This window comes from Sprattus sprattus (assembly GCF_963457725.1).
Source record: "Sprattus sprattus genome assembly, chromosome: 10".
Taxonomy (NCBI): domain Eukaryota; kingdom Metazoa; phylum Chordata; class Actinopteri; order Clupeiformes; family Clupeidae; genus Sprattus; species Sprattus sprattus.
The window spans coordinates 30,484,848-30,512,744 of NC_137908.1; the positions used below are offsets into that span (position 1 = coordinate 30,484,848).

At 42.2% G+C, this 27,897-nt stretch overlaps 1 protein-coding gene across 1 annotated transcript; it reads left to right on the plus strand.

Annotated features, from left to right (window-relative positions):
* Window positions 1-947: 947 nt before the first annotated feature.
* On the plus strand, window positions 948-27,897 carry top1a (DNA topoisomerase Ia). The gene is made up of 21 exons (XM_080845821.1): window positions 948-1,085; window positions 1,548-1,572; window positions 9,799-9,895; window positions 14,126-14,252; window positions 15,708-15,751; window positions 16,665-16,748; window positions 16,940-17,024; window positions 17,177-17,271; window positions 17,613-17,728; window positions 19,809-19,930; window positions 20,060-20,182; window positions 20,338-20,525; window positions 21,114-21,258; window positions 21,666-21,809; window positions 23,237-23,422; window positions 24,115-24,183; window positions 24,354-24,468; window positions 24,943-25,070; window positions 25,212-25,306; window positions 25,599-25,748; window positions 26,209-27,897. Exons 1-21 carry the CDS (start codon window positions 1,053-1,055, stop codon window positions 26,309-26,311), a joined length of 2,274 nt encoding a protein of 757 aa, XP_080701947.1. The 5' UTR covers window positions 948-1,052; the 3' UTR covers window positions 26,312-27,897.

Genomic DNA, 27,897 nt, shown 5'->3' on the forward strand with positions numbered 1-27,897 from the left:
TTTCAGTGTTGGAGCAATTCACATAAATTACAAAAAAACCTAATGCTATTTACTCATTCTAAGTTAAAGGTAAAATATGCATCCTCAAAGGAAGAGTCTCCGGGGAGTCATCGTAGATGACAGTCCTCAATGCAGCAGAGCTGAAGCAGCTTGTGAGTGAAGACACTCTGTTGTCTGACCAGCAGGTTGTGTGAGGTGTGTATAGTGTGTTGTCCATTATATTGAACAGCTTGTGCAACATTCTTCTCTCCCCAACCAACTATAGGCGCTCCAGAGCAGTCCCCAGCACAGAGCCAGCCTTCTTTATCAATTTGTTCAATTTCAGAGGAGTTGCTGGCTCTGATGCTAATGCCCCAACAGATGGCTGCAAAGAAAATTGCACTTGCCACAACAGACTGGAAAAAGATATGGAACATTTGCAGCATTCATCGAATGACCTAAGTTTCCCACAAAAAGAAGAGTCTGGTTTGCCCTTTCCTATAGACAGCCTCATTGTTACAAGATTAGTCTGGTCTGTTGTCCAGGTGGAACCCATGTAGCCCTGCACCACCTCCACCTCTCACAATAAGTTAACCATTTCATCATAAAACATCCGAAAGAATTGCCCATGAAAATATGTATGTACCATCATCGATGGACTATCAATACAGAAAGTTCACCGTGGTAGAAAATTAAAAAAAACTTCCCGTTTCCAAAATGTGGTCTGATCAGTTTTTAAAGACATCTCTTTCCAAACAATAGTAGGCCTACGATGGAGACATGCGTACAAATACACCACTTCTCCGACGCCGTCATCAGTTGCCACATGGCTAGAGAAGTAGGCCTACTAACGTGGGCAGGACAATCAAGTGTGGGCATGCTGCGAGGGGAGGAGTTTCGGGTCTCATGTTTTTTTCATCCTTTTTAAAAGCCAACGAGCATGCGCAGTCTTTAATTTTTCGGACTTAGCTTGTTACACAACTGCATCTTTCTTCATTCTGCCCACAGCTCTTCGCCGGCGTTTTACTCTAACATAATTTTAACTTTGATTTTAAAAAGTAAGGTCGTTGGAAATGAGTGGGGACAATGCCCACAACCATTCCCAGGTAACATTTATCATAATTTGTCATGTCATTGTCCTATGGTGAATGTAGTTATTGTGGCTAGCTCCCTGTTTTAATTGCCCCTACAAGCAATAGCTTACAACCTGGCAAAGCGAGCTGGCTAGCTGGCTAACGTTTGTCCAAGAAGTCAGTTAGCTAGATATCTAGTTCGCTTGGCGTGCTGTTTATTAATTTACTTGACAACTAATCGTTAGTAGTAAGTCGACTTTAAAGTAATGATGGAGTTGTTTTGTATGCACTGAGGACTGCCTTGTCTTAGCAGTGTTGTACTGAGAACTTTTTGAGGAGTTGTAGCTTTAGCCATTTCATCAACCATTTGCAACCCTGTAAGGTGGATGGCTAGCTATTCAACATTAGCTGACGAGCTAGCTTGATAGCAAGTTCAAAGTTAGCAACCCACTGATATGGCTCACCTAAAACCGCCAAATATGTTTTATCTTACAGGTCGATTCTGGATCCAGGTATAATGGTAAGTATCAATCTAACAACATCCTTGTCTCCACAAACAAGTGTTTATAACATGACGTTTGTGATTGTCCGTTCTTCAGCTAGCTAACCTAGCCATCCAGACTGAGTTTTTAAGGACAGAAATGGCGTCTCAGAGACTAAGTCCCCTCTCGCTCACTGACAAGCGTCTATTGTTCAAATTGAAGCCTTTAAAAGCTCATTTAAACCGCATTTTATTTGAAAGTGAATACAAAATCACACAGAACCAGAGATACTTTTTACGAAAAGTGCTTTGATTTGGACTACGGGTTGCCAACAGTGGTCTTATTCTGCTGCTGAAAGTAGAGGTTTGGGGGTTGAGGACTTAGTCTCTGCGCCATTTTCTTTTTCCCTGCCTAGCGGTCTGAACGTAGAGCACATTAAGTGCAGATCGACGTGATATGGAGGCGAAGCATGGAGTAGCGTGTGGTACCATCTGAAACGCGGTCCTCGGGCTCGGGCCTAAGATATAACCGTACTATTTTATACCATATATCAGATCACGTTTACATTACATATGGGTTATTCTGGACGACTTTTAAAATCTGACAAATATGATTCTGAAGTGAGAAGTAGACGGCCACAGCCATTTAAGAACAGTGATATGTGGTGTCACGGGCTAACCGATGTAGTTAAGGAACGGTGTGTTCACAACTAATTAAAGGAGGAACCTTTAACTAGCATATTTGGAGTTTCTTACATTTGTAACGTATCTCTACCTAGGCTGTTGCTGGTCTCTCATTGCTGTAAATTTCACCTACAGTACTCTTAAAATGTTTTGTCCATTCTTCTGTGGAAAGGGTAATACCATTATCTTTAACAAAGTGCACCCCATACCCCAATACTGCAAGCCCATATTAAAGGCGTGCACAATGATGTAGCCTTTATACTTTTTCATTAATTGACACGCCATTGTAACTCTTCCAGTTAAATGTGTCTTTTTTTTTTTTTTTTTTTTTTAAACTAGTTTATGGCTTGTCCTTTCAATATTACAGCTCTTGCAAGCGCATTTCACTAGCGCTTGAACATGTTTGCACTATTCTAATGCATCTAGTTGTTAGTTGATTCACAGAAGCGCCAGCAGTGGTGGAGAGACTGAGAAGAGTCATAAGAACTCCCAGCTGTAGCACTCAGTCTTTCTGATTTGTAGGGGGGAGACCTTTTGGCCTATGTGCTTTCCTTGTCAGTTGTAGTGCTAGATCCTTTTAGTAGAGGTGATCCAACAAGCATGTATCTGCGTTTAAAATAAATAACTAATGTACTCATGGCTTACTGTCACTTTGATGTTATTTTTTTTAAACCCTCACTTTAGTTAGTTTAAGTGTAAAGATATCTGATTTTAATGTTAAGTTTTGAATGTTGCTGCTCCCGTTGAGGATATGACATCCTTGGAGGGTGGTGACGACGACGCATCCAGAATGGAGGAGGTTGATTAAAGCCACAGTCTATTTTGTGTGCAGAGTAAATCTTGGCTTAAGTGCTGTAAAAATATGTTTTTAATGTCGTGTTTTGGGCTGTTTTTCAAAGTTTTAGATATAGGATCTCATAATCAGGACCCTGATGCCTGAACTGAATTTCTTGGATTGTTTCAAACTACCCCCCTATTGGGCCTGTCTGGCACTTCCTCTGGTGGCCACTTCCCTTACCATGACTTGCGCAAACAAGCTTCTCCGAGCACTCCGTGTCCCTGCCATCACAGTATGTGTGATGCTATGCGCAGGCATAGACATTATAAGGGATGAGATGAAATCACGGTCAGGAAAATGAATGGGGGAGTAGGTAACACTTAACATGGTAGATTTGTAACTAGATGTCCAGCCCTGTATTATGAACAGCCAATCAAATTGTTGGAAAAGGCATAACTGATATTTTGCCTCACCTGAAACTTCCAAAAGCAATTGCCACACTGCGAAATTAGGTGCGTGCACCGTTAAAAAAAAAAAAAAAGTCAACATGAAAAGTAATACCTAATACCTCTTCTTGGCCTTATTTAAATGGGGTGTGAAAAAATTAAGGTTTGTCAGGTTTAAATGCAGATTTGTGTGATCTAGCCTACTTTAAATGTCTGTCTGACCATCCTGTGTTGGATTGCAGATCTTTCACCATTAATTTAGAAAGGAGCATGATCTTGTTTGCCTGAAATAGCTAACCGGGGGCATGACCAAGATGGCTGCTGAGTGGCGAGGCTTGCCTATAAGGACCTTGGCGCAGGCCATGCTGTGTTAAATAGCTGGCCTATCAGCACCTGAGTCTTACGTACCTGGCAGCCATGCTGCTACATTTCAAAGACATGTTGCCTCTCAACCCCCCTAACCTGGTTCAGGCTTTTCTTTGTAATGATTGTAGTAGTGAAGGAGGGCAGTGGCACTTGATGTGCTACGTTCTGGAACTGGATCTTCTAAATGTCCCCTTGTTAAGAGGTAGTGCAAGTGTGTTGTGCCTACAGCCATTAGAGGGTGCTGTCCACAAATGCAAGTTATTCATCCTTATGTTCTCTTGCCTTCCAACCTGTACTGTGGCATCCTCTCGTAAAGTTCAGAGCAGCTTGTCATCTTTCTGGTCGAGTCTAGATTTAAAGTAAATAAACTCAAAGCAGTTTGTCAATCTAAAATTGGCCTCTGTCCTGTTAATCATGCTGTGGCCTATTGCAGGAAATTCTCTCCTGCTAGTTTTCTAATGGCTGTGACTTGTTTATTTAAACACCTGGGCTGGTGCACATGGAACATGTTTAAATGTATTAAGAACAATAAAATGCCCCCCATATAACCTCAAATTAGGTAATTGTTCCCCTTTCCAGTTGTCTTGTGTCCAGATCGCCAGTTCTGAGAATAACCGATAGGTCTACATGACATTTTGAAAAACCATAGTTTCCTGATCCTCCATCTCTTACCTCTGTTTGCTCTCGGCACTGCTTCTTCCCAGGGAGCAGTGGGGCACTCTACTCAGCCTTTCCCTTCCTCCTTTCATGTTGGCCTCTTCACCCTGCAAACAGTGCCTGCAGGCCTCTACAGTTTCAGTAAACCCAATCTAGTGTACCGCACTAACGGCTGTCTCAAAGCAGAGTGCTCCTTTGGATAAACACACAGCTGAATTTAAGAGAGGTTCTGGTGAACATAAACGGGTGATGCACTATAGTGGTGGGAAGAGACCCCCTTTTTTTATCAATACATTTCAATCAGCAACAAAGCAAATAAATAGAATTAATAATGTTGGTTTGAGCCAAATAGATATTTGAATAAAAGCCCAAATGATGTGTGGTTTGGCCAGTAGTAAGTGTTACCGACCAGATTTAATGTCAAAATAGAAAAGGTTCCTTGCCGTTTTAATAATGCGTTTGGATAGCTTGGGTGCATATCTGTCATAGTCCACTGTAGTACTGGGGTGGGTGGAATATTGAAAATATCAATATATTTGAAGGCATTTTAGTCATCAGAAATTACCGTTTTCTTAATATCAAGAGAGTGTAATGTAGCTTGTGCGTGCTGTATGTATGGTGACCAGCCAATCAAGTTATTCTATTGCTACGAGGAGGATGTAATATCTGAAACATCCCCATCTTAAGCCCCCTCTGGAGTTGGTAAAAGTGAATACTAGCAACTACTTCAAGGGCAAGTAGCTGGGGCAGAGCTGTGCACCCAAAGCACCTCTTGCTGATGCAGACAAATAGACGATGTATCGGATTTGATCATCTCGTAGTGTCATTGCGACAATCTTGTTTAGTTGTAGACTGTTCCTTGAGTAATGGCCCATGCTACAGCTGCAAAACAACCTAGCCAGCCCCAGTAAATTGGGCATATCAGTGTTCCTTTTAGTCTCAGAATGCTTGAAAAGTGTGCGTTTTTAAATCGTCAAATGTTTCTCACAGGGATGGTCCACACACACACACTTTCATGCCGCAAATATTGAATATATTATTAGAATATTTTGGCTTCAAGTGCAAAGTTGAGATTGTAGCGTTCACTTTGCAGGGCTTGATACTGCGACTGATCTGGTCGCACATGCCACTGGAATTTTGGCGGTGCGACTTGAAATCACCGGCGCACGTGTGCGCCTATAGAAATAAGCAAAAATGTAAGGCTTGCGCCTAGATAATGGGCTGCAGAACCAAGTCATGAGCGCTAAAAATAAAGATCCACGCCCCGCTGACAAACTAGTCCCCTGTCAGGAATAGGGATGCAAATGATTAATCGACTTTAGATTAATTGTCGATTAAGAGGTTGCTCGATCAAATTGTATTAATCACGATTAATCGCTAGAGGGCGCTAGCGCGAGAGACCGGTTGAAAACAAAATGAAGCGAGCGAGAAGAAGTGCGGTGTGGGACCACTTCAACATTGTTAATTCAGGTAAAGAAGTCAAATGTTGTCTGTGTAATGCGGTATTGAAATACAATAGTTCCAATAGCTCACTCAGTTATCATTTGAACACTGTGCATGCTGCTGTCCTGCATGGCACCACCAGTTCACCTGGTTACTGCCGCGAGTTAAGACTGTAGTCTTAAAACTCAAGTTAGCTATTAGTTCGTTAGCGGGCTAGCTCACCTAGACTTCATAGAGTTAGCTACCTAGCTCGTTAGCGGGCTAGCTCACCTTGCTATGAATATGAATATCTCTGTCTACTCCCGCGCTAACGTGTGCCCGCGAGTTTGGCTCATGAGAGTTAGTAAGTAAGTAAGAGTTGAGTTGGCTATTTAGCTTGATAGCGGACTAGCTCACTCAGGCTTAATGATATTAGATACCTAGCTCGTTAGCGGGCTAGCTTACCCTTGCCTGATGGCTTGCCATTAAGAATGTAACTACTCTATCCCTCACTAACGTGAGCGCGAGTTAAATTTAGCTTGTAATAGCCTAGATGCAGTTTCTTCATAATCTATCCACAAGTTAGATACAAGATTACATATATAGTTACAAGATAGGCTCAATAATATTCTGTTTGGCTCGCTATTTCATTTCTTCTATTCTTTTTTTTTTTATGTCTGTTTCAAATGCAAGAACTGAGCCAGTCCATAATTTATTTCTTTGTTTTAAATTAAAGAATGTATTTTGTTATACCATAAAAAAAACTTTTCTGCTTTCTTTTCCTAATGCATAATTACTTGAGGAATGTATAATAGAATAGAATATAATATAATTATCATAATGTAATGTAATAGAATAACTCAACTATTTAGCTGATATTTGTAAAGGCCCTATTGAAGCACTGAAACTCAGGTGAAAAACGCCGCTTATCAATTAATCGAAAGTCGATCGATAAGATTATCAACTAATGATTAATGAATTAATCGATAATTTGCATCCCTAGTCAGGAACAAATAAACTACTCTGACTCAATTCCAATGACGTAATGCAGTTAGCTGATTATGATTTGAAGAAGACTGCTTTGGTAACTCAGTGAATAATACGTGCCCTTCTTAGATTGTTGTTTGCCAGCCATCAACAGAACAGAAGACTTTAACATTTTATGTTTTAAATGCGATTGGGAAGACGAGCAAATGAATGTGACAACCGTTGAAAAGGGGGGCGTGTCCGGAGCAGAGTTCAGCGCAGACGTGAAATTTCATGACTGCTTTTGTTCTTCATTTAATGTTTGTTCATTGTTGCGATCGTTGTTGTGTTTATTTGAAAGAAATTCAGTCTTACAGGGTAAAATACAGGGGGTTTTGGGCGATTTTGATGCACAAAATGATGTTTCCGTTTGAAAAGGTGCAATTCCATTTTCAATGGTCCATTCCGTTTCAAATGGTCCATTCCGCGAATTCTGTCCGTTTTCGCAGAAAACTATTGACCCTACATGCAAAAAAGACAGTCTGATACCGCTAAATCAAACTTTAGCGTATTCACAATAACACAATAACTCTCAAAATGGTGCAGAGTATTGTAGGTCTTAACTACAATACTCTAGCTAGCTGCTAAGTGTTTCAATGGATTTCTGGTCTCAGCTAACGCTTAGACCAGAAATCCATTGAAACACATAGCAGCTAGCTAGCCTCGCTGCTAAGAATTATAACGTTAGCATGCTAATATGCTCCCACACACTCCTCTCATTGAGGCAGAGGTACTGTTTGCCTCCAGTTTCTTGGCTCTTTCACTGCCGTTTTATGTAAGTTCAGCCATTCTAAATAGGTTCTACACATACGTGAAATACATTCTCTATTTAATGGATAGAGAGCAACGCTGTTCGAAGGTTTATATACAGTTGCCGTAATGCTGCAAGCTTTGTTGTTTACCAAAGTCGTACCAAAACATTTTGACAGAGCGCCGTGTACCACACAAAATCGCTTCGAGGTCAGTAAGCACAGCCTGAACCTGCCAAGATGAAGCGTTATATAAGAGATTTGTTCACCAAAGCCTCTCGAGAGAAAACTCTGGTTCATGTAGGCTGGTCAGAAAACTCTGACCAGCCTACATGTACGCCCGATAGCTATGTGGAAGACCTTCCCACGGCCACGGACAGGTTCCTCCATGTACCGGGCGCAGCCGAGCACATGGAGGAACCTGTACCAAGCACGTCGACACCCAGGGAGCCACCGGAAAAAAAAAGGAAGTGGGTTCAGAGCTGGACGTAGAGCCAGGAGATCGGAGTCCAGCGTCTCCTCTCTGTCTAATTACCTGACTGAACGTTGTTGGTTTTTCTGAATATAAAATAATTTGGTTATAACAAATAGTGTGATTTGTCCTGCTTCCCCTACCATCTAAACCTCCTAAAATACCATGCAATTATTTTCCACTTATCCATGTAGGCCTTTAACTAAGCAAGTCATGCCTCTCCTTTTATAATCTGTTCAAACATGTCATTCCAGGTTGTTAACATTGATCAATAGTAGTATTAATTGGTTTGGCCAACTTTTTTTATAGTGGTGCGCCTAGATATTTGTTGGTGCTCCCACCTTTTCTGGGTTAGGAGCACAGTGCTCCTAAGCCAAAAAGTTAGTCTCAAGCCCTGACTTTGGCAGACAGGTAGGTATTGAATATGATCTACTCGTGCTGAATTAAGTTGCCCACCCTTCAAATCCAAATGTCAACCTCAGAATGCTGCCGCTTATTCATATTTTGAAGTAATATGATCATACAAGGCTGTGGTTCCCAAAGTGTTGCTATAGGAGGGGGACGGGGATGCAGGTCAAGGGTGAAAAACACAACAACTAGTCAAATTAAGTATGACAGTGCTCTTATAGCATAGCTGCCTTTAAAACATATTAAGTGATGAGTTTTCAGCCTACTTTGTACTCCTAAATATGGTAGCTAGCCTTATTTTGATTATTTAGATTTAAGACGGCATGCCATTTATTTTTTCTTTTTTTTACCATATTGCCCAGCCCTTGTCTATACTACTGTTAGTTGTTGGCACTCCTACTTCACACCCTCTTCTACATTATAAGAGGGTATTTAAAGTTAGGTCACCAGTGTTGAAAATGAATGGTTGTTCCCCCCCCTCCCCTCCACTAGGAGGATTGGCAATCTGGCTCAGAGGTCTGAGGTGAGTTTGGCACACAGGTGTGAGGGATGTATAGGACCCTGTTACTTCCTTCAGCCAGAGGGCATTTCTTCCCCACACTGCATTTTCATTTTTTTTTGTTTTACTTGTGTGCTTGCCATTTGAAGTAAGCTGTAGATTGTCTTCTGTTTTACTATTGATATGCCCATACCTGTATGCAAACATCCGTTGTGTCCTTTTCCACTGCCCTGCTTGCATGAGGGTGCTCAAGAACACTTTGTGGAAAGTAGGCCACAGCCAGACGAAAACAATAACAGGCAGTGCACATGGTTGCTGAGCTTTACAGAAGTCATGAGCTCATGGCTCCGCTCATCTTCCTTGGTCCTGTGTGGGTTTTTCTTTTTTCTCATTCTCTCTTTCTGGCTTGGCACTTGTCAAATGCAGCCCTCCTTGAGTTAGTTCTTTCAGGACGCTCTTTTGTCTGTGGAAGTAGAGGCTTGGATGTTTCACAATTGTGTGCTCTTCAATGCCATATTTAGTCCAAAATGAGTACCTTGAGCATATTTAGTCTTCAAAATTCAGGGTCTGCAGGTAATTAAGTGTTGCATTCACCGAAGTTATGAGTTTTAATGAAAACTTCGCTCAGGGCCTGTTGCCTGTGCTTTTACCAGAGATTGTCCCAGGCAGGAGTGGGTGATGGGTGTTGGCTGAATGATGAGTATTGGGGCAGAGTTCAGATTTGCTTGGTGTAATGTAATCACGTCTCTGTTTGACAGATTCTCACAAACACAAAGAGAAGAATAAGGACAAAGAACATAAACACAAGGATCATAAGAAGGACAAGGAGCGTGAGAAATCAAAGCACAGCAACAGGTATGGCTGCCCGCCCTTTTTCTTGTCAGTAACTTTCTCTTCCTCTTTCCCCACCCTTTACTTTCTTTCTGCGTGGTTGCTTTAATTTTTCCCCATTTCCCTTCTGCTCACTACTTCTTCTTTTTTCTTTCTCTGCCATGTTCTTGTTCCTCCCCTTCTGTCTGAGCCTGAGCCTTATCTTTGGTCATTCTTTTCTTTTACCTCCAGACGGAGACAGGTCGGGCTGTGTGCATGAGCTTAGAGAGGCAGCCTTTATATCAGCTTGTCTTCCTTTTGTAGTTGCTGTCACAACTGACATTACCACACCTCATGTTCACTTATATTCCTGTGTGCGGGGAAGAAACTTTTATCGGTATTAGAAGGCGAAGACCGCTTCAAGTGAAACTGGCAGATCCTTGTCCGAACGAGGCTGAAACTGTACTGCAGCCATGTCCTCTCTCCTAGCCCATGCAAACAATGACACTGCAGGAGGCAAAAGCACATCATGTGCGCTCACACATCGTTCAGCTGAGGGTGTGCAGTGAGTTTCTCTCCACTCATCGTCTTTCAACTGGACCCCCTGATGGGATCACATTACTGAACTCGTAACTAGCCATTTAGAGTTCTTAAACAGAGCTCAAATAGGCCAGCTAGCAGCTCATAATGACAAATTGTGCAACAGTGAAGTGTATCTGCTGAAATCTTGGAGGGCATTGGTAATGGTTGCACTATTCATTTTCGTATATAATATCTGAGTATGGTCACCAACCGTTTTTACATTGATCCACTGTAACTGACCGTAAAGGTAACACTGGATGGTCATCATTGTATTTGTATCCTCGTAATCTCTTTGCATTATGATGTGACCACAGGATGATTAAACACAAATTCATTTTACACCGGATTACAATGCCCCCAGGTTGGATGTACAACTTTTTTTGCCATTACATGCTATCTGATCATGATGGAGACACTGAAACCCTCTGTTACACTTGGCAGCGAGAGGGCCGATGTGAAGGCGGATAACAATGGCAGGGTATAGCTTTTCCACTAGACTGTTATTTCAGGTAGCTAGACCATAGTGCTTCGCTGCTAAATTGGCCTCCTCTCTTCTGGTTGTCATGCTGAATATGGAGTACTGTGACCACACAGATACATGTAGATAATGCAAATGCAGTTGGTCAGCCTCAAATTGGTCTTGTTGGTGCATAAAGGAGACATTGCTTGTTGTGCTGTGCTAAACAACAAAAAGAAAAAGACTGTACAGTGATTTTAACTTACCCCTTTGCTGTGTAGTGGTGATCTCCTATATCTGTGATTTTGGCTGCATCATTTTGCATACTGTATCAGCCAACCCTTTCTGGTGAGTGTAAGAGATCAGTATAAGAAGGCTGTAATCGACCCCGTTGAATTAAACAGAGCTGCTTCTGTTGCTTTGAAACCGCTTGAAAACATTACTTTCCCCCCTTATCTGTACATCGGGGCTGTGCTTAAAATATTTAGATGTTATGAAGGCCCAAGTTGATGGTTTTTGGATTGGCCCATAAGCACCAGACTTGTGTGTCAGCAGTATAGAATGACGTAAACAGAGACGGCTCCAGGCTCGTCCATCTTATATGTGCCCTACTCTTCTGATCTGTATTTATCTTTTCCCTTTGAGACCTTTTCTTTCTCTGCTTTCTCTGTCTGGCTCTGCCTTCTGTCTATACTAGGGCCCGACCGATATGTTTTTTTTTCAGGGCCGATACCGATATTTATGAAAATGGGAGGCCGATAACCAATAACCGATATGTGCAACCGATAAATAGAAAAAATCAAATTCTCAAATAAATTAAAAATGGCACACACTGACTCGAACTTCCATTAAGTGTTTTTAATAGTAAACATTTTAAGTACAGGGAGCTGCCAGCAGCATTTGTAAAATAAAGCCAAACTTAACTTAGAATAACTTAACGTAGAATCAAACTGGGAAAAAATTAATAAATCAATCAATAAATAATCATCAATTAAAAAATAAAATCACTCCCTGAGAAATGAGTACAACATCACTGTAGAACTACTTTGAAATGAACCATAGGCTGGTTTAATGCCCCAGCCTAATATTGCCAATTAAGTAAGAGAACATTATAGTGCAGGAAGCACAGCTGCTCGGCATGTTGCCCAGTGAGGCTTCTCCTGTTCTTCGAGTAGCACGTATAACACCTCCTGAATCAAGAGTTTATTTTACGTCTAGTGGCTGTGCTGGGCTGCTTGTCTGCCTCTGGGTGGCGAGGTGAAACGAAAGCATTTAGGTATAATGTTTTCACGTCACAAATAAAGGCGAATTACAAAGAAGTATTTGGATCATTGTACCTAGCGCACATCAAACTCCTTACCGATCGGCCAAATGCCAGCACTTTGAGATCACACCAGGCGTGATTAAATGGTCAAAGGGCCTGGGAACGCACAATAAAGAAACTAATAGACTGAACGTACAATGTGTCTTTAGGGCCTGAGTCGCGTAGCGTAGTCTTCATGAAGTTGTTTACCTAACACCAAGTTAGTTAGCGCAAGCCGAAATTAGCTACCAGAGATGCTGTCGTATCTCTGTAGCTACTTGCTGCTAGCTACTGCTAGCCTGTCTGTCTACCCGTAACAAGATGTTACACCAGTTTGAAACGCAGCGACTGGCCAAAACGTAATTCTATTTAACTTAATTTGAGGGACATTGCGACCAATCACCGTTGGTTCTACCGTGCTGGGTAACTTGTTAGGGAACAAGGCTCTCACCAGAGCCGTAGATGGGAATGTATATAAGGCTCTGGCTGCAGATACTCGAGCCTCTATGCTGGCTCTTACTCAGGCAGGCTATAACGTAGCTAGCAGGCTATCAAGTAGCTAGCAGGCTCTAAATGGTTCGTCTCGGGAACAAACACGAACACGTTTTATTTGGTCTTCATTGACCATGGCTTTCAGTCCACCTTTCGTGTAGAACTACAGACACGTTCACGTTTCCGTGTGTGTGTCCGCATGAACGTAACAAGGCCACCCACACACAACCGTCACACAGATGTGCCCACTCTAGTTAAGACGGGTGTGTGTGTGTGTGCGTGCATGTTGTTTTATGGTACTGTTCTAGTTCCTCAAACATATGGTCTCCTTAGGGTTTTGATGTTTCCATGTTGTTGCCGGGTAGAACAACCAGGGTACTGTTCGGCGACGCTCGCTAAGCGGTTTAGCAAGCTAAATTCCAGGCAAAAAAACAGACAACAGCCATTTATCCAGTTCGGCGAAGCAACTTTTTATTAATAACCATGGTAACCAATCGCTTAGCACTAACCTGCTCCAGGGCAAGCTAACCAAAGTTTAGCTGGCTAAACTTGCCACACCCATGCCAAAAGGAGGGATCCCATTGGCAAGGATATTATAGTTTGATTAGCGTAGGAAAAGTTCTTTGCGATCTCTAAGAAGATCCATTTTTCCATCATGATGAGTTCTTGTATGAACGCTACCGATCCACCCGACAAGGAATGATTAATTTAGAAGACCACCTCGTTTAATTTATTTTGTAATGTCGGCGATGCGGAGAACAAAGCACTCATAATTATATGACAGTGGTAGCCTATTAGTAGCTTGAGACATTGGTACAGTTGATAAACCCGAAATAACTTTCATGCTCAGCCTGAGACGTGATTTTTAGTTTGCACATGAATACTAACGTTTTCTTTGATCCCAGGAAATTTGAGCACATAACCATCTCCATTATGGAGATATTGGCGAAAGTTGTTTAAGATCTTGATTTTATGTCCCTTCTACAATCACGATGTTATTAACCATACGTCATCAACAAATGCAACTTACATCATTGCAAACGTATAGTTTTGCAAATGTGTCTAGTTTTTGTGCAGTAGTTAATAAAGTCTACCTCACAGTATATCATTTTTGTACAAAAGTTGGATGCATGATAAGAAAAGAGAAACACACACAATATATTTTCATTGCTTCAATTTAAAAAATCATGGTTTTGGTGATCGACCTATCCTGCCTTTTGAAGCAGGACATGCACACGCAATTTTTAGCCTGGGACAATTTAACCTGAGGATTTTTTATCTTAGCTCACGTCGCCAGACAGGCTTGACCTGTTCTCATTTAGCGAGCTAAATTAATTATCTTAGCTTCAGTTGTACGCCGGACAGGGCCCAACTCTCTCTTGTCGATCCTGCTATAATATTTTTTTTTTCCCCTCTTCCAAACTCCTTGGGGAATGTGCAGCGAGCAAAAGGACTTCTCAGACAAGAAACACAGAGACAAAGACAAGCTGAAGCACAAAGATGGCTCCTCTGACAAACCACGAGACAAAGACAAATTCAAGGACAAAGAAAAGAGGAAAGATGAGAAGGTGAGCCCTCCCATATTCATTTTGTGTGTGTGTGTGGTTTGTTTGTTTGTTGTTTGCATCCGTTTCTGACTTGAATCTTATCTGACCTTCCAGATCTTTCTCAACTCAATAGAGGGGGGGGGGAATACCCTCAAAATGTCAGAATTGATTCTATTTCAATAACTACAAGAAAAAGAGGGTCAACAAAAAAAACGAATTCATTAATTGTAACTGTTTATTTCCTGAATAGATTTTAAATCTGTGTGTCTAAATGTTGAAAGCTGGCGCACATAATAGAAAATCTCTGTCTAGACTGTATAAAGTACTTCTGCCTTGTATTGCTTTAACCAGTTATAATGGGGGGTAAAAAAACGTACGCTTTGGGATGTGACGTCTTTAAAAACTGGGAGCAAAGATGTGTATAGATAGCTACCATTCTAGAATTGTTGTGTTAACCAGTTTGTTGCATGAACATGCGTGTCACTCCCAATGCAAGTCGGTGCAGGAACAGAAATAGTTGTAGACAGGCCGGATATGAACAGGTAGTTCAGTACTGAAATGGCTATATATAAATCAGTGGGGTAAACAATAACCAATCTGCTGCGTGCTGTGGTTTGGATTGTTTTGGATTGGGTGGGGGGGTGTAGTAGTACTTAGGTGGGTTAGTAGGGTAGATGCACCAGAAACAGCCATGGATGGATGGATGCATGCATGGCTGTGGAAATGTAACAAGAAGCGTTAAGGGAGGACAGATATTGGCTGCTTCCTGTTTTGCGGCATGCATGACTCTCTGTGACCTGTAATCGTGTGGCCTGAGGGTGGGGCAGAGGGCTGTCATCACTGAGTCACGGGAGGATGGCTGCATGATCATTAAAGACCAAAACCCGCTCCCTATCAGAAGGAAGAGATGCTAGGCCACATGGCACCTGTCAGTTTCTTATGTGGTTACCACTTGTTTCGAACTCCAGTTTGCAACTAAGCTCATAACAAAAGTGTTGAGTATCCTAGTTGTCTAGACCAATAGACAATAGATAGACGTTTCATACATACTATGTGGATAAATGGGCAAAGCTGTTTCTCCAGCAAGATGGAAAGCCTAAGTGCAGAGCTGCTAGCCACCAAGCTGCTGGCACGGTTAAAAAATGTTTACATGTAACCCAATAAGCAAGCTGGTGCTCCCTTGCTGATAATGTGTGGTTGTGAACGAGTATTGTCTACATTAAGGTTTTATTTAATTTCTTTAATCTACTTTTTTTTTTTAATATACCTTTTCTACATTTTACTTTGTCTTTTCATAGACAGATGTATTTAATTTATGATCAGATGAAGGCATTGATCATTGAAGTGGTGTGTGTGTGTGTGTGTGTGTGTGTGTGTGTGCCCCTTTTAAAAAAAATCATAATGATAAATTAAATCACCCAAACCTCAAGTCAGATTTTTAAATGTATTTATTAACTATCTACTTTCTTTTTGTAGAAGTCCTTGGAAGGCAAAATCAAGAAGGAAAATGGCTTTGCCAGGTGAGTGAATTTCAATGACCTATAGCTTCAAATATGATTTAAATTATTACTAGAGCTGCCAGTTTAACGCGTTATTAACGGCGTTAACGCAAACCCATTTTAACGCCGTAATTTTTTTATTGCGCGATTAACGCAAAAAAAAAAAAAATCATTAAATAAGATTAACATTCTTTTTGCCCTCCCAAACTGTGTAGTAGGCTAACGTTACGTTTGCGTGAGTGGTGAGCGCGATACGGCGAAATGGATGATAAAAAGCTTCTGAATAGAAAGTTTACCTTTAAAAGTTGTGTTGTGCAAAACAAGCGAGCTTCACTGTTGTCTGAAAATGTCAACAGGCAGCTGGCTGAAAGCACAGAAGTAGTAGGCTTACCTTTTATTGGTTACCTAACTGTTACGGTTCATTGTTTTTGAAATAAGAGGCCTGACTTTTATGTTCACAGCAAACTTGAAAAAAAGAAAATATTAAGCCATGTTTAACAGCACTATAGGCTGAGTCCTTCTTAATCTGAAAGTTGCACTTTATAATTTGATGTTGTACCGCCCTGTTTTGCAATGTTGTTTTTTAAACAAATAAAACATTGCATAAAGCAAGCCAATCCACCTTCCTTGTTGATAAGAGCATTCAAATAAAATAAAAATGATGGAAAAAAATAATTGAAGAGACGTTTAGAATAGCCCGTGGTGCAAAACATTTGGGTTATTCGATGAATAACCGGGTTCCAGACAGCTTCGCTTGTAGTGATTGCATCAGTGCTGCTCTGGGTGTGCTTTTGAGTGACTACTCCAGTTAGAACCTAGTCCACTAAACGCCTACTTGTTTTCATCAGGAATTTACCTTTATCACCCCAGAGACCATCTTTGTGTGAAGTGCTGGTGTTGACACTTTTGTTCCGTCTTTCCTCTCTCCCTCAAGCCCTCCTCGTATCAAATCTGAACCAGACGGCGACGATTTCTACCACTCTCCCAAGTCCCTGAAGCGCGAACGTGACGATGATGAGTGAGCAAACACACGCACACACACACACACACACTCTGTTGTGTTGTCTTAATGTTTTAAGGCTTCAGTGGCTTGGCAGACTTGGTCGATGCTGATCCTTTTTTCTGTGCCTAGCATGAGGGGAGGGCATTGATGAAAAACCTCTTTTCTTCTGTTCCTCCCTACCCCCACCCCTGTATTTCTCCTCCCAGATCTGACTACAAGCCTAAAAAAATCAAAGTAGAAAATGATAGGGAGGACAAAAAGGCAAAGAAAAGGAAACCGGAGGAAGACGAGGCAAGTCGCGCCGTTTGTCCATCTGTCTCTCGGGTGTCTTGTGTGGCTGGCACTTCACTAACTAACTGTTCTTCCTCTGTGTGTGTGTGTGTGTGTGTGTGTGTGTGTGTGTGTGTGTGTGTGTGTGTGTGCGCTCCTCCTTCTCTTCATAGGACATCAAGCCCAAAAAGAAGACCAAAAACAAGAAGGGAGAAGTTGCGGACGGGAAGAAGAAAGCAAAGAAAGAACCGGAGGAGAAGTGGAAGTGGTATGGGTTTTATTTATTTTTTGTTTCCCTTTCGTCTTCCTCCTCTCTTCTCGTCCCTCTGAAGATGCCTCGTGTCGTGTTGAAAAAGAGGGAGTGTACGCCGCACCGCACCACTCCACTCCTCTCCCGGCAAACGGGGACTGGGTTGTGTAATGACTACAGCCCTCTGGCAAAGCTTAAAATATGGATGATGTTTTCAGTTCTGGGTCGCAACGTCTGGCTCATATAGTTGCATACGAAGTCTGGCCTTCTCTCTTTTTAAGACAAATTTTTTTTTTGTGTCTCCCTTCCCCTCCCCCTCCCTTCAGTGTGTTTTAATTCATTCTTTTGATTTCCTCTAGGTGGGAGGAGGAGAGGTCCACAGATGGTTCCAAGTGGAAGTTTCTGGAACACAAAGGGCCGGTGTTTGCACCTCCTTATGAGCCTCTCCCCAGCAACGTCAAGTTCTATTATGATGGTAAGTGGCAGCTGTACAGTGGCAGTGGGCAGTTCTCCGAGGCTCGAGGCAGCCCTGGGCAGGTGGAACCCACTGTGCAAAGCCTTAACATTTTCAAGGGGTCCTGTTTGCCATTTTGGGGCAGATTTCAATGCTGTGGATAAGTAGAGTTGGAGGAGGAGGAGGAAGGTTTTGTTGCATTTTTAAATCGTACATTGCCGTCTGATTCTTAATTGATCTGGGGCTGGGCACATATTCACAAACCATCATGAGGCGAAAAGTAGCTCCTATCTTGCCGATTTAGTTGAGCGCCTTAAAAAATAATGGGTGTCTCTAAACTGAGAATCTTTTTGAATTTAAGAGTAATTCCCAAAGCCCTTTAGCACTAAAAGTAGCTGTTAGTCTTGACTTTAGACCAACTCTCAAACAAACAAGGTAATGGCCGTTTCTATTATCCTACATCACGATGTTTTGAAATGCAAATGTCGAATCCCTAAAAAGCAAGCATGTGACGTCAGGTATAGCAACAAAGCTCTGTGATTAGGATTTAGGGGAGAACAACTAGTGGAACTTTTAGTGTAACTTAAGACAACTCGTAGTAGTCAAATAAAATGCTTTGTGAATATGGGCCAAGGGGTCTTTCATTATTTACCTTTAAACTTTTAACTGAGTTGGATGTGTGCCTTAATGTAAGGCCCTTTCCATGTTTATAGTTACATGTGGAATGAAGCTAATAAAATCTTGGCCTATAATGTTGCCTTTCTGTGTGTGAAATTCTGTGATTTAAGAATGAATTGCAATGAATCTCTTCCTCAAACTTCACTCTTCCTCCAGCTCCATTCAGTAACTTCAATGCCCACAAAGGACTAGATTTATTTTTGTTTTCATGCTCGTCGACTTGTCTTGTTGAATCCTTAAAGCGAGTGATTCATGCATCTCGTTCAAATAAACTCCCGCAGCCCTATACCGCTGAATAGATTGAACCATTCCACACCTGCGGTCCCCAGTTCCTGCTAGACCCTTGTGCTTCGGTGTCCCACACAGTCCTCAATGGAGACTTGGCAATGGTTGATTCATTATTACAGTGCATGAAATGCCCTGTATTGTTATTCCTAGGCTTTTTCTTCTTATTATTATTCCGTTTACCGAACTTCTGCGATAATTCAGCTCCAACCGCTTAACTTAGAAACTTCGTTCAAGCTTTGCTGTGTAGGTCTTGTAAAGGACACTTATACTATGTAATTTTCATTTTTCTGAACTTTATACTTTATAAGATATTAAAGAAAAACGAATCTAAATTTTCCCATTGACTTACATTGGGCCATTATGACATCATAATACGGTCATTAAACTGGCTTGCACCTGTGCTTCACTGACACCTGTGCCAATGTTCCAAGGCTCCTTTTTTCTCTGTCCCTCTCCATTCAACTGTATAACTAGGAATATTAAGACACCTTCCATACTCTACTACTTTTTCTCTCCCCTTCTTTCTCTCTATCCCTCTCACTCTACTTTCTCTCACAATCCATCTCTCTGCTTCACTCTTTTTTTCTCTCCTTCTTTCAATATTTTCCCTCTTTACTGTCTTTATCCAGAGCCACTGTTGCTCACTCTTTCCTTTCTTCTTTCTTTCTTCCACTCTTCTTTCCTTCTTCCACTCTTCTTTCCTCTCTTCTTTCCTTCTTCCACTCTTCTTTCCGTTCTTCACTCTTCTTTCCTTTCTCCTTTCCATCTTCCTTCCTTCTTCCACTCTTCTTTCCTTCTTCCACTATTCTTTCCTTTCTTCTTTTACTCTTCTTTCTTTTCTTCTTTCCTTTCTTCTTTCCTTCTTCCACTCTTCTCTACTTTCTTCACTCTTCTTTCTTTTCTTCTTCCACTCTTCTTTCTTTTCTTCTTTCCTTCTTCCACTCTTCTTTACTTTCTTCTTTCCTTTCTTCCACACTTCTTCCCTTCTTTTACTCTTCTTTCTTTTCTTCTTTCACTCTTCTTTCATTTCTTATTCCTTTCTTAACTTTTGCATTTCATGCACTGGTATTTCCTTCAGGAAATGCATTTTCTAGTTATTTTTAAAATTGTATTTCTTTTTTCTCTTCCTCCAAAGGCAAGCATATGAAGCTCAGTCCTGACGCTGAGGAAGTGGCTACCTTCTTTTCTAAAATGCTGGAGCACGATTACACCACCAAGGACATCTTCCGGAAAAACTTTTTCAAAGACTGGAGAAAGGTGCCTCAAAAATACCAGTGAATCCTCAAACATCCAAATCCAAAATCAGATTTTGTCAGAACAAAAGCTCTGCCTATGTAATCATAGTGTCAGCTTTGCTACATTGTTGGTCTTGGGTTCGCCTCACAGGAAATGACATCAGAGGAGAAGGCCAAGATCTCAGATCTGAACAAGTGCAACTTCACAGAAATGTACGAGTACTTCAAGGCTCAGTCGGAAGCCAGAAAGCAAATGACTAAAGCGGAGAAACTGGTAAGTCTTGTTGTTCCATACTTCTTTCTATGTTCCTTGACATTCTCTCTCTGTATTTTTGTGCTTGCTGAGCCATTGCCGTTAACAGGCCTAAATATTGCTCCCGCATTCGTCACCACGTTTGTACCCATCTGTTGGTCGTGTCCTCTGTGTAGAAAATCAAAGAGGAGAATGAGCGCATCCTGCAGGAATACGGCTTCTGCATCATGGACAACCACCGCGAGCGCATCGCCAACTTCCGCATCGAGCCGCCAGGCCTGTTCCGCGGCCGTGGGGACCACCCTAAGATGGGCATGCTTAAGCGCCGTATCCGCACCCAGGACGTCATCGTCAACTGCAGCAAGTAAGACGAGGCTCCAACGCCATTTTAAGAGATGAGCGTGGGGGGACGATAATAGAAAGGAACAAACTTTCAATGGCAGCATATTGTGTGCCCTCTCAAGGTCTTAAGGTCTGTGTTGGTGATGGGAATTTCAATTATATTTGGCTGACTCGTTGAGACCAAGGCACTACTGAAAGTACAGTTTGAATAAGAAAACTGGTCAAAATGTGAGACGACTGCATCAATACAAAGCCCAAACAAGTGGATCAAGAACATGTGTGTTTCAGTTGTCTTCAGATCAGCTGACATTGGTTTAACATGAGTGTAATGACAATGGCCATCTCAATTTATTAAACTGCTCATAAACCTCTGATATTTTCTTGGACTGAAATAGTTTGGGTTTAAATTAATAGTTTTGACTTCGTTCATAGCTGTGATTTATTCAGAGCTAAATTCTTCACAAACTTTAATGTTCCCAGGCGTGGCATGTGGTAGGTGCCTGCCAACTGGATTGATGTGGAGCTGATCAATGGAATCGACCTGCCACTCAACATCAGTGAAGCGCTGAAGAGTGACCCTTGACCTTTTGTTTGATTTTTCCTCTTTCAGAGACTCCAAGCACCCCAAGCCTCCCCCTGGCACCAAGTGGAAGGAGGTTCGCCATGACAACAAAGTGACATGGCTGGTGTCGTGGACTGAGAACATCCAGGGATCCATCAAGTACATCATGCTCAACCCCAGCTCCAGGATCAAGGTACCAAACAGCACTGCTTGTAAAACGGGTCAAAAGTTTGAGCCCGATGGCTCTGCTTGTCTATGATTAGTCTTGAGTCGTGAGGGGATATCTGGTGATGACCATGAGGAGTTGTTCGTTTGTTCCCTTTTTATTACTCCGTCTCCTTACCCAGTGGTCCCTTTCGCTCCTTTTCAGTTTTTCTGCTCTTTTATTTGTGCTTGTGGCTTCGACTGTAGAGAGTTTGTTTGTTCCTTCCTCTCTCTCCTACTGCTTTGCTTTATTACTTGAGCTTTTTATTTTTATTAATTTATTTTTCTCTCTTGCTTCGAACAGTCCTCCTTTCCTTTTTAGGTTTGACTTGCTACCTTGCATGCACCCAAGACGTAGAGTTAGTGTGCTGATTGCCGTGTGATTTGTCTGCGCAGGGCGAGAAGGATTGGCAGAAGTATGAGACAGCCCGGCGGTTGAAGAAGATCGTGGATCGCATCCGGGCTCAGTACCGAGAGGACTGGAAGTCCAAAGAAATGAGGATCCGTCAGAGAGCCGTGGCTCTCTACTTCATTGACAAGGTATCCCATGATCCTCCACTGCTCTCTCTTTGGACACAGCTTTCTTCAAGCATCCAAAACAGTGACCTGCACATTTAAAATGATCCTATAATGATTGTCTTGGTTTCTAGGCAGGGAAAAGGATTTGTTTTCTCCTAGGACTGTATTTGGAGGGACGACAAAGCCACCAGATGCAGAGTTATTGAAGTTCAGACTAACTTGTTACCTCTAATGCACCACTACAGTCCCAACCCCCACTCTGCCTTTATGACTTCAGTGTGTTTGCACAGAGTAGAGATTATTTAATTTATTTATTTGCCTTAATACCATTCCAGAGTAGGAGAAAAACCCACACTTCAGTTCTGGTCTCTGTCTGCTGTGCAGACGTTCCTTTTTTGAAACACTAATGTCTTTGAAGCCGAGTTGCCATGGGTGTCAACCTACTTTGATCAGCTGCGATCACAGGATCCTTAGCTTAAAAAGTCCTTCTGAGATGCGCGTATTCGTTCTGTTTTCATTTTTTATTCTGGCCAATTGAACAATGATCGTTATTGATTAGTTTTTCAAACGCATGGGTTGGACTAGCCCCTGACTGGTAGTATATACCTCTTGCCCATGGACTGTTGGGAGTGTGAGGAGGTTGTTGTGGACCTGAATGAAAGACCGTAGTAGCCTTAGACATCAGAAGGCAGCACCCCCCTGTGCAATGATACTTCATTGTCAAATGATGAAACTGATTCAATTACTGTTAGATTAAAGAGTTTTCAAAGTTGATCAGTGGGCTATTTGCCGTTATCTGAAATTAAAAACTATCAGTTTAGATTTACTGTTACACCCTTTTTTCCAATCCTTCGTATGTCCACCTTTTTTACTTTTGATGGCTGACTCAATCCTTCTCCCCACCATGGGGGGATACCAGTACTGGCTGCTTTTTTTTTTTTTTATGAAAGTGTTGTGTTGCTCTACCTTTCCATCTTAAAATACCCCAAATGGATTCCAAGACATACTTGGCCAGGTCTTAGTTTTCATGTTTTGTTCAGAGACAGAGAATATTCCTCTCTTTTCCAAAGTTCTGGAGTCGTCTTGACGTCCAGTATTTTGGTATATCCACATGCATTCATGGTGCCATCTACAAATGTCCTCTCTTGCACCCCATATCACACTCCCACCTCCACTGTCAGGACTGCATTAACTGTGGTAGCCCTGGCCAGGTTCAGGTTTGTGCTTAACATCAGGGTTTGTAACTGGTTTTGTCCCAGGGACCACTATTCTGACAACTCTTATTTCAATGTTCTTTGTCACAGTTTGTTGCTTTGTGACTGTCTCTCTGGTCTTTGACTGAATAGCCCTATACAGTTACAATTGAGTTTCGTTAAATTGATATGCATCCGAGTACTGTTATGTAAGTGTGTGTGTGTGTGTGTGTGTGTGTGTGTGTCCCAACCTAGTTGGCTCTGAGAGCTGGTAACGAGAAAGAGGAGGGTGAGACGGCTGACACCGTTGGCTGCTGCTCGCTCAGGGTGGAGCACATGAACATCTACCCTGAGAAGGACGGCCAGGAGTACGTGGTGGAGTTCGACTTTCTTGGAAAAGATTCCATCCGATACTACAACAAGGTTCCAGTGGAGAAGCGGGTAAGCAGCTGAGAGGGAGCCTGGCGCTCGCTCGCTCACGGCAGTTGAGTCTCCTCACTAGGCTAGCGTAGGAATAGACTTCATCACTATCTGTATGTGTCATAACATTAAGTTCAAAATCCACAGAGCTGCTCCGATGTATGTATGATTTGTGAGGTGCTATGTTATTGTACACATGAGCAGCACCAGCAGAAGAAGCAAGAGATCTGGTATAAACAGACTAGATGGAATGTCTGCCATCTTGTTGTTGCCCATCCAGCTGCTCACCGTTCTCTTGCTCTGAGAGGAAAGTTTTAAAAGGAAAGCATCCAAGGTCTAAGCCCTTTTGTCTGCATAGGTGAGGGCTGGGATATTGCCTTATAAATGAAGGGCTTGTAAATGGGTTGGTGAAGGATACCCTAGAATGTCTCTCCAAACCTTCCACAATTATAATGGATGCCTTTTGTTGTTGTCCTTGGGATGTCTGTTGTGTAGGTCTAGTCAAGGGCGTCCCTTTATTCCATTTAGCCAGTGAAAAATGGTATATGAAGTTCAAATTGATCGATGCTTGCTCATCTGGTGTTGGTATCTGCCCCCCCCCCCCCCCCACCCAAGCTGCACTAACTGGCGTGTAAGGATGTGCGAAACCACATAAAATGAGGGAGTGTTCAGTATGTTTTGTGTTTATGACACGTCTGTGTCCTTGGTGCCAGGTTTTCAAGAACCTTCAGCTGTTCATGGAGAACAAGCAGCCAGAGGATGACCTGTTTGACCGCCTTAACGTAAGCAACAGATGGACATATTTATCAAATAATCGCTCTCCATGAAAACTAAATCGGATGAATATTTCAAGTACATTTCCAGAAATCATTGTGAAACAGCGGAGGAGAAACAAAGCCCTGTCATAAACTTTGTGTTTTATTTATTTATTTCCCCCCCTTTCATTCTCTAGACCTCCATTTTGAACAAGCACCTTCAGGAGCTGATGGATGGCCTGACGGCTAAAGTGTTCCGTACCTACAACGCCTCCATCACCCTGCAGCAGCAGCTCAAGGAGCTGACTTCTCGTAAGTGCTGCCCTGACCCTTCACGTGACCTTTGACCCTGACACTTTAGCCCTGCATTACCTCACTCCCAATCAAGTTTTTTATCTGACCTACCATCTGTTAAACCAAAAAAAGAACCGCTTTTGTCAGATGTATGATTGAGACGGTGAATGAAGGCATTCCTCAGAACTGGCGTGTCAAACACAGGCCTCTGCAGCCCCAGCCAGCTCCAGATGTTTGGCCTGCTCTGTCCCTTTTGTCTTCACAGCTCAGCTCGTACCTCCACGCCAAAAAAAGGGGGCGGGGGGTTTGGGGGGGGGGGGGGGGCGGGCAGGGCAGAGAGACATGCACGTCTGGCTTTTGGACGCACTTTGCCACACTGGAAACTTCCAGGGGGAAACCACATGCTCTCGCCTTAATGGCTTGGCACACCGTAGGACGAGGTGCCAGTGTCTGCTGCTTGTAACTGTTACTATCTGCTCATTCTTTATTTAGCCGACGAGAACCTCCCTGCCAAGATCCTCTCCTACAACCGCGCCAACAGAGCTGTAGCCATCCTGTGCAACCACCAGAGGGCGCCCCCCAAAACCTTTGAGAAGTCCATGCAGAACCTGCAGACTAAGGTGAGCACCGTAGCCAACAGAGCAGCATGTCAGGGCAGTCGTTGAGCCTGAAGGCTGCGTTCTGCTTTTGTGACGAGGGTTTAATCATGCTTAATCGCGTTTTTGTTTTGTCTCTGTCGACTGTGTGTCCACTGTAAACAGATCGATGCTAAAAAGGACCAGCTTTCTGATGCAAAGCGAGAGTTGAAGAGTTCCAAGGCGGACGCCAAAGTAAGGAGGGACGAGAAGGCCAAAAAGTAAGTTGAGGCTTGATTCTAAAGCCAGGAGTTTCTTTTTTTTTTTATAATGTTTTAATTCTTGTTTTTGCTCAATGTGCATTTGAGAAGTTGTGCCAAATGAAACGCAACAGCGCCCAGCCGGGCCTCAGCGTGTGCCCTTTCAGTGCAGGGACCACAGCTGGCCCGTTTGGATTCAAAAGACATTTGCCAACTCTCTTGGGTTGTGTCTGAGGCCCCTTTGTGAAGACATGAAAGATTTAAAGCAGATTAAAACGAAAATTACAAAAGTGTGTGTGTGTGTGTGTGTCAGGACTGTGGAGGTCAAGAAGAAGGCAGTGCAGAGGATAGAGGAGCAGCTGATGAAGTTGGAGGTGCAGGCCACCGACCGCGAGGAGAACAAGCAGATCGCCCTCGGCACCTCCAAGCTCAACTATCTTGACCCGCGCATCTCTGTAGCCTGGTAAGCCTGAGCCCTATGTATATATGCGTAGACTTGCCCTTGTGTGCCCTTGCACAACACACACACACACACACACACACACACCGTTTTGCATGCTCCAAAAAATCATGCCATCATTTTAAATGATCCCTGATCGAAATTGAATGTTTGCAAAACTACAAATTCAGAAATATATATTTTGAAAACTAGATATTCTGTCAAAGTGGTTCTCAGAATGCATAAATGATGCCTTAAACCCTTTGCCAATGAACCCCAGTTGAATATGACCTTGATAACCTGTAAATCTGGCCAGAAAGCTGAAGAATGGATAACAAGGGCGAAATATCTGGAAGGTTGTCAAACCCGAAAACGGCAAAATCCATACGTTCTGGAGGTCATCACTGAATATGTGTAATTGATTGTTCTGGTATAAATGATTCATGCACTTTTACGTTATTCTGTTTGTTTCACTTCACTCTAGGTGCAAGAAGTGGAGCATTCCTATTGAGAAGATCTACAACAAAACTCAGCGAGAAAAATTTGCCTGGGCTATCGATATGGCTGAAGATGACTATGAATTTTAGAAAGCCTGCTTTGTGGTTTTAAATTTTGTTTTATGGTTTCACCTGTATTTCTTCCCCCCTTTTTCTTTGAAATGCCTTTTTAGCGCAAGTGGTTTCTGCAGGTGCTCGTAGCTGTCATAAAAAAAAACAGTATTGAGTGAAATGAGCTAATGACTTTGTACAAAAATGAAAAAAAGGAAAAAAGAAAGAGGAATAGAAGAAGGCCAGTGAAGGGGGTGATACGAGGGGGAGGTTTGGGAATTGGGGGGACCAGCGTGGTTAGCCGGCGGACTAGTGGACTGGATGAGGCCCTCTATGCAGTGTGTACTGCAATCATGTTCTAGCTGTGCTTTTCACCTCAGGGTCCCCAAGTCCTCCTGCTCCTGGGTGGTAGGGTCTGGGGTCCATGCGTTGGTCCCTGTCAGCCTCTCTGGCTCTCCCACTGCCCCCCCGCCCCCCCCCCCATTCTGGGCCACCAGGGCCTGTAAAGGAGTGTCTGAGTACCCACCACTCCTAGAGCTACTGTATTCAATATCAAACTGCTTTGTGTATCATTTGGAGAAAAAACAAACTAATGTTTTGTCTGTATTTTTACCCCTTCTGTATAATTAATTATATATTTTAATAGAAGAAGAAAAAAGATGATTTAAAAAAAAAAAGAAGAAAAGAAAAGAAAAATGATTTCCATAAGTGGAGCCATGGCCTTTTGTTAGGGAATGAAATGTGTACTCCACTTTGAGTTTTTATGATGTTGAAAAGGAAGGTATGTGGTGTTAAATAGGCTACCATAACAAGGTGGTTTGGGCTGTGTGTGTGTGTGTGTGTGCGTGTGTGTGTGTGTTTTCTGATAGAGGAATGAAGAGAAACATGAGGTAGATGAACTGGACCGAGTCAAGCCCATACTACACTTGGCTTGCAAGAGCAATGGGGAAATGCTACACGTTGGACAATATTTACATATGCAGACAGAATGTGAAATCTTTTTTTTTTTTTTTTTTTTTCTCCTTTTTTGTTAACATTTTACAGTTTCTATCAGGGACTTTTCAATGTAAATGTGAACCAATATATATCCCTATGCATTGCCACAAAAACCTATGGTTCTTTCTGCATAGCTCTTGTGTCTCCATCTGGTTTTAACTTAATCATTTCTGATTACTGTTTCCAAGAGGAATTAAAAAAAAAAAACTCCCTTATCTGTTACTTGAAATCATTTATTTTAATGTATTGTTTTGGAGGTAGTTCAGTGGAAGATTTTGTTGTTTTTGATTTTTGTTTTCTCTCTTCCAAAATGGTATGTGAGGGATATCAACTTTGCCAAAAAATAGTCTGTGTTACAGCTGTAGGCAGTTTTTATTTTTTAATTGTGTAAAGAATGAGAACATAACATATTTTAACATGAATTGTAATGTGAATTCCTCATGACGTTTTATTCCATTCTGTTTTAATTTTGGATGCAGAGCGAGGAAGTGATTTGAGAGAGTATGCACACAGGCAGATTCTTATCCTTCCTCCTTTGCCCGTGTATCAGTTCTCTCATAATCTCCAATCATGTTGCATTTTATTCGTTTTGTTTAATTTTTTTCTCATTGTAGGTTATTTAAGAATAA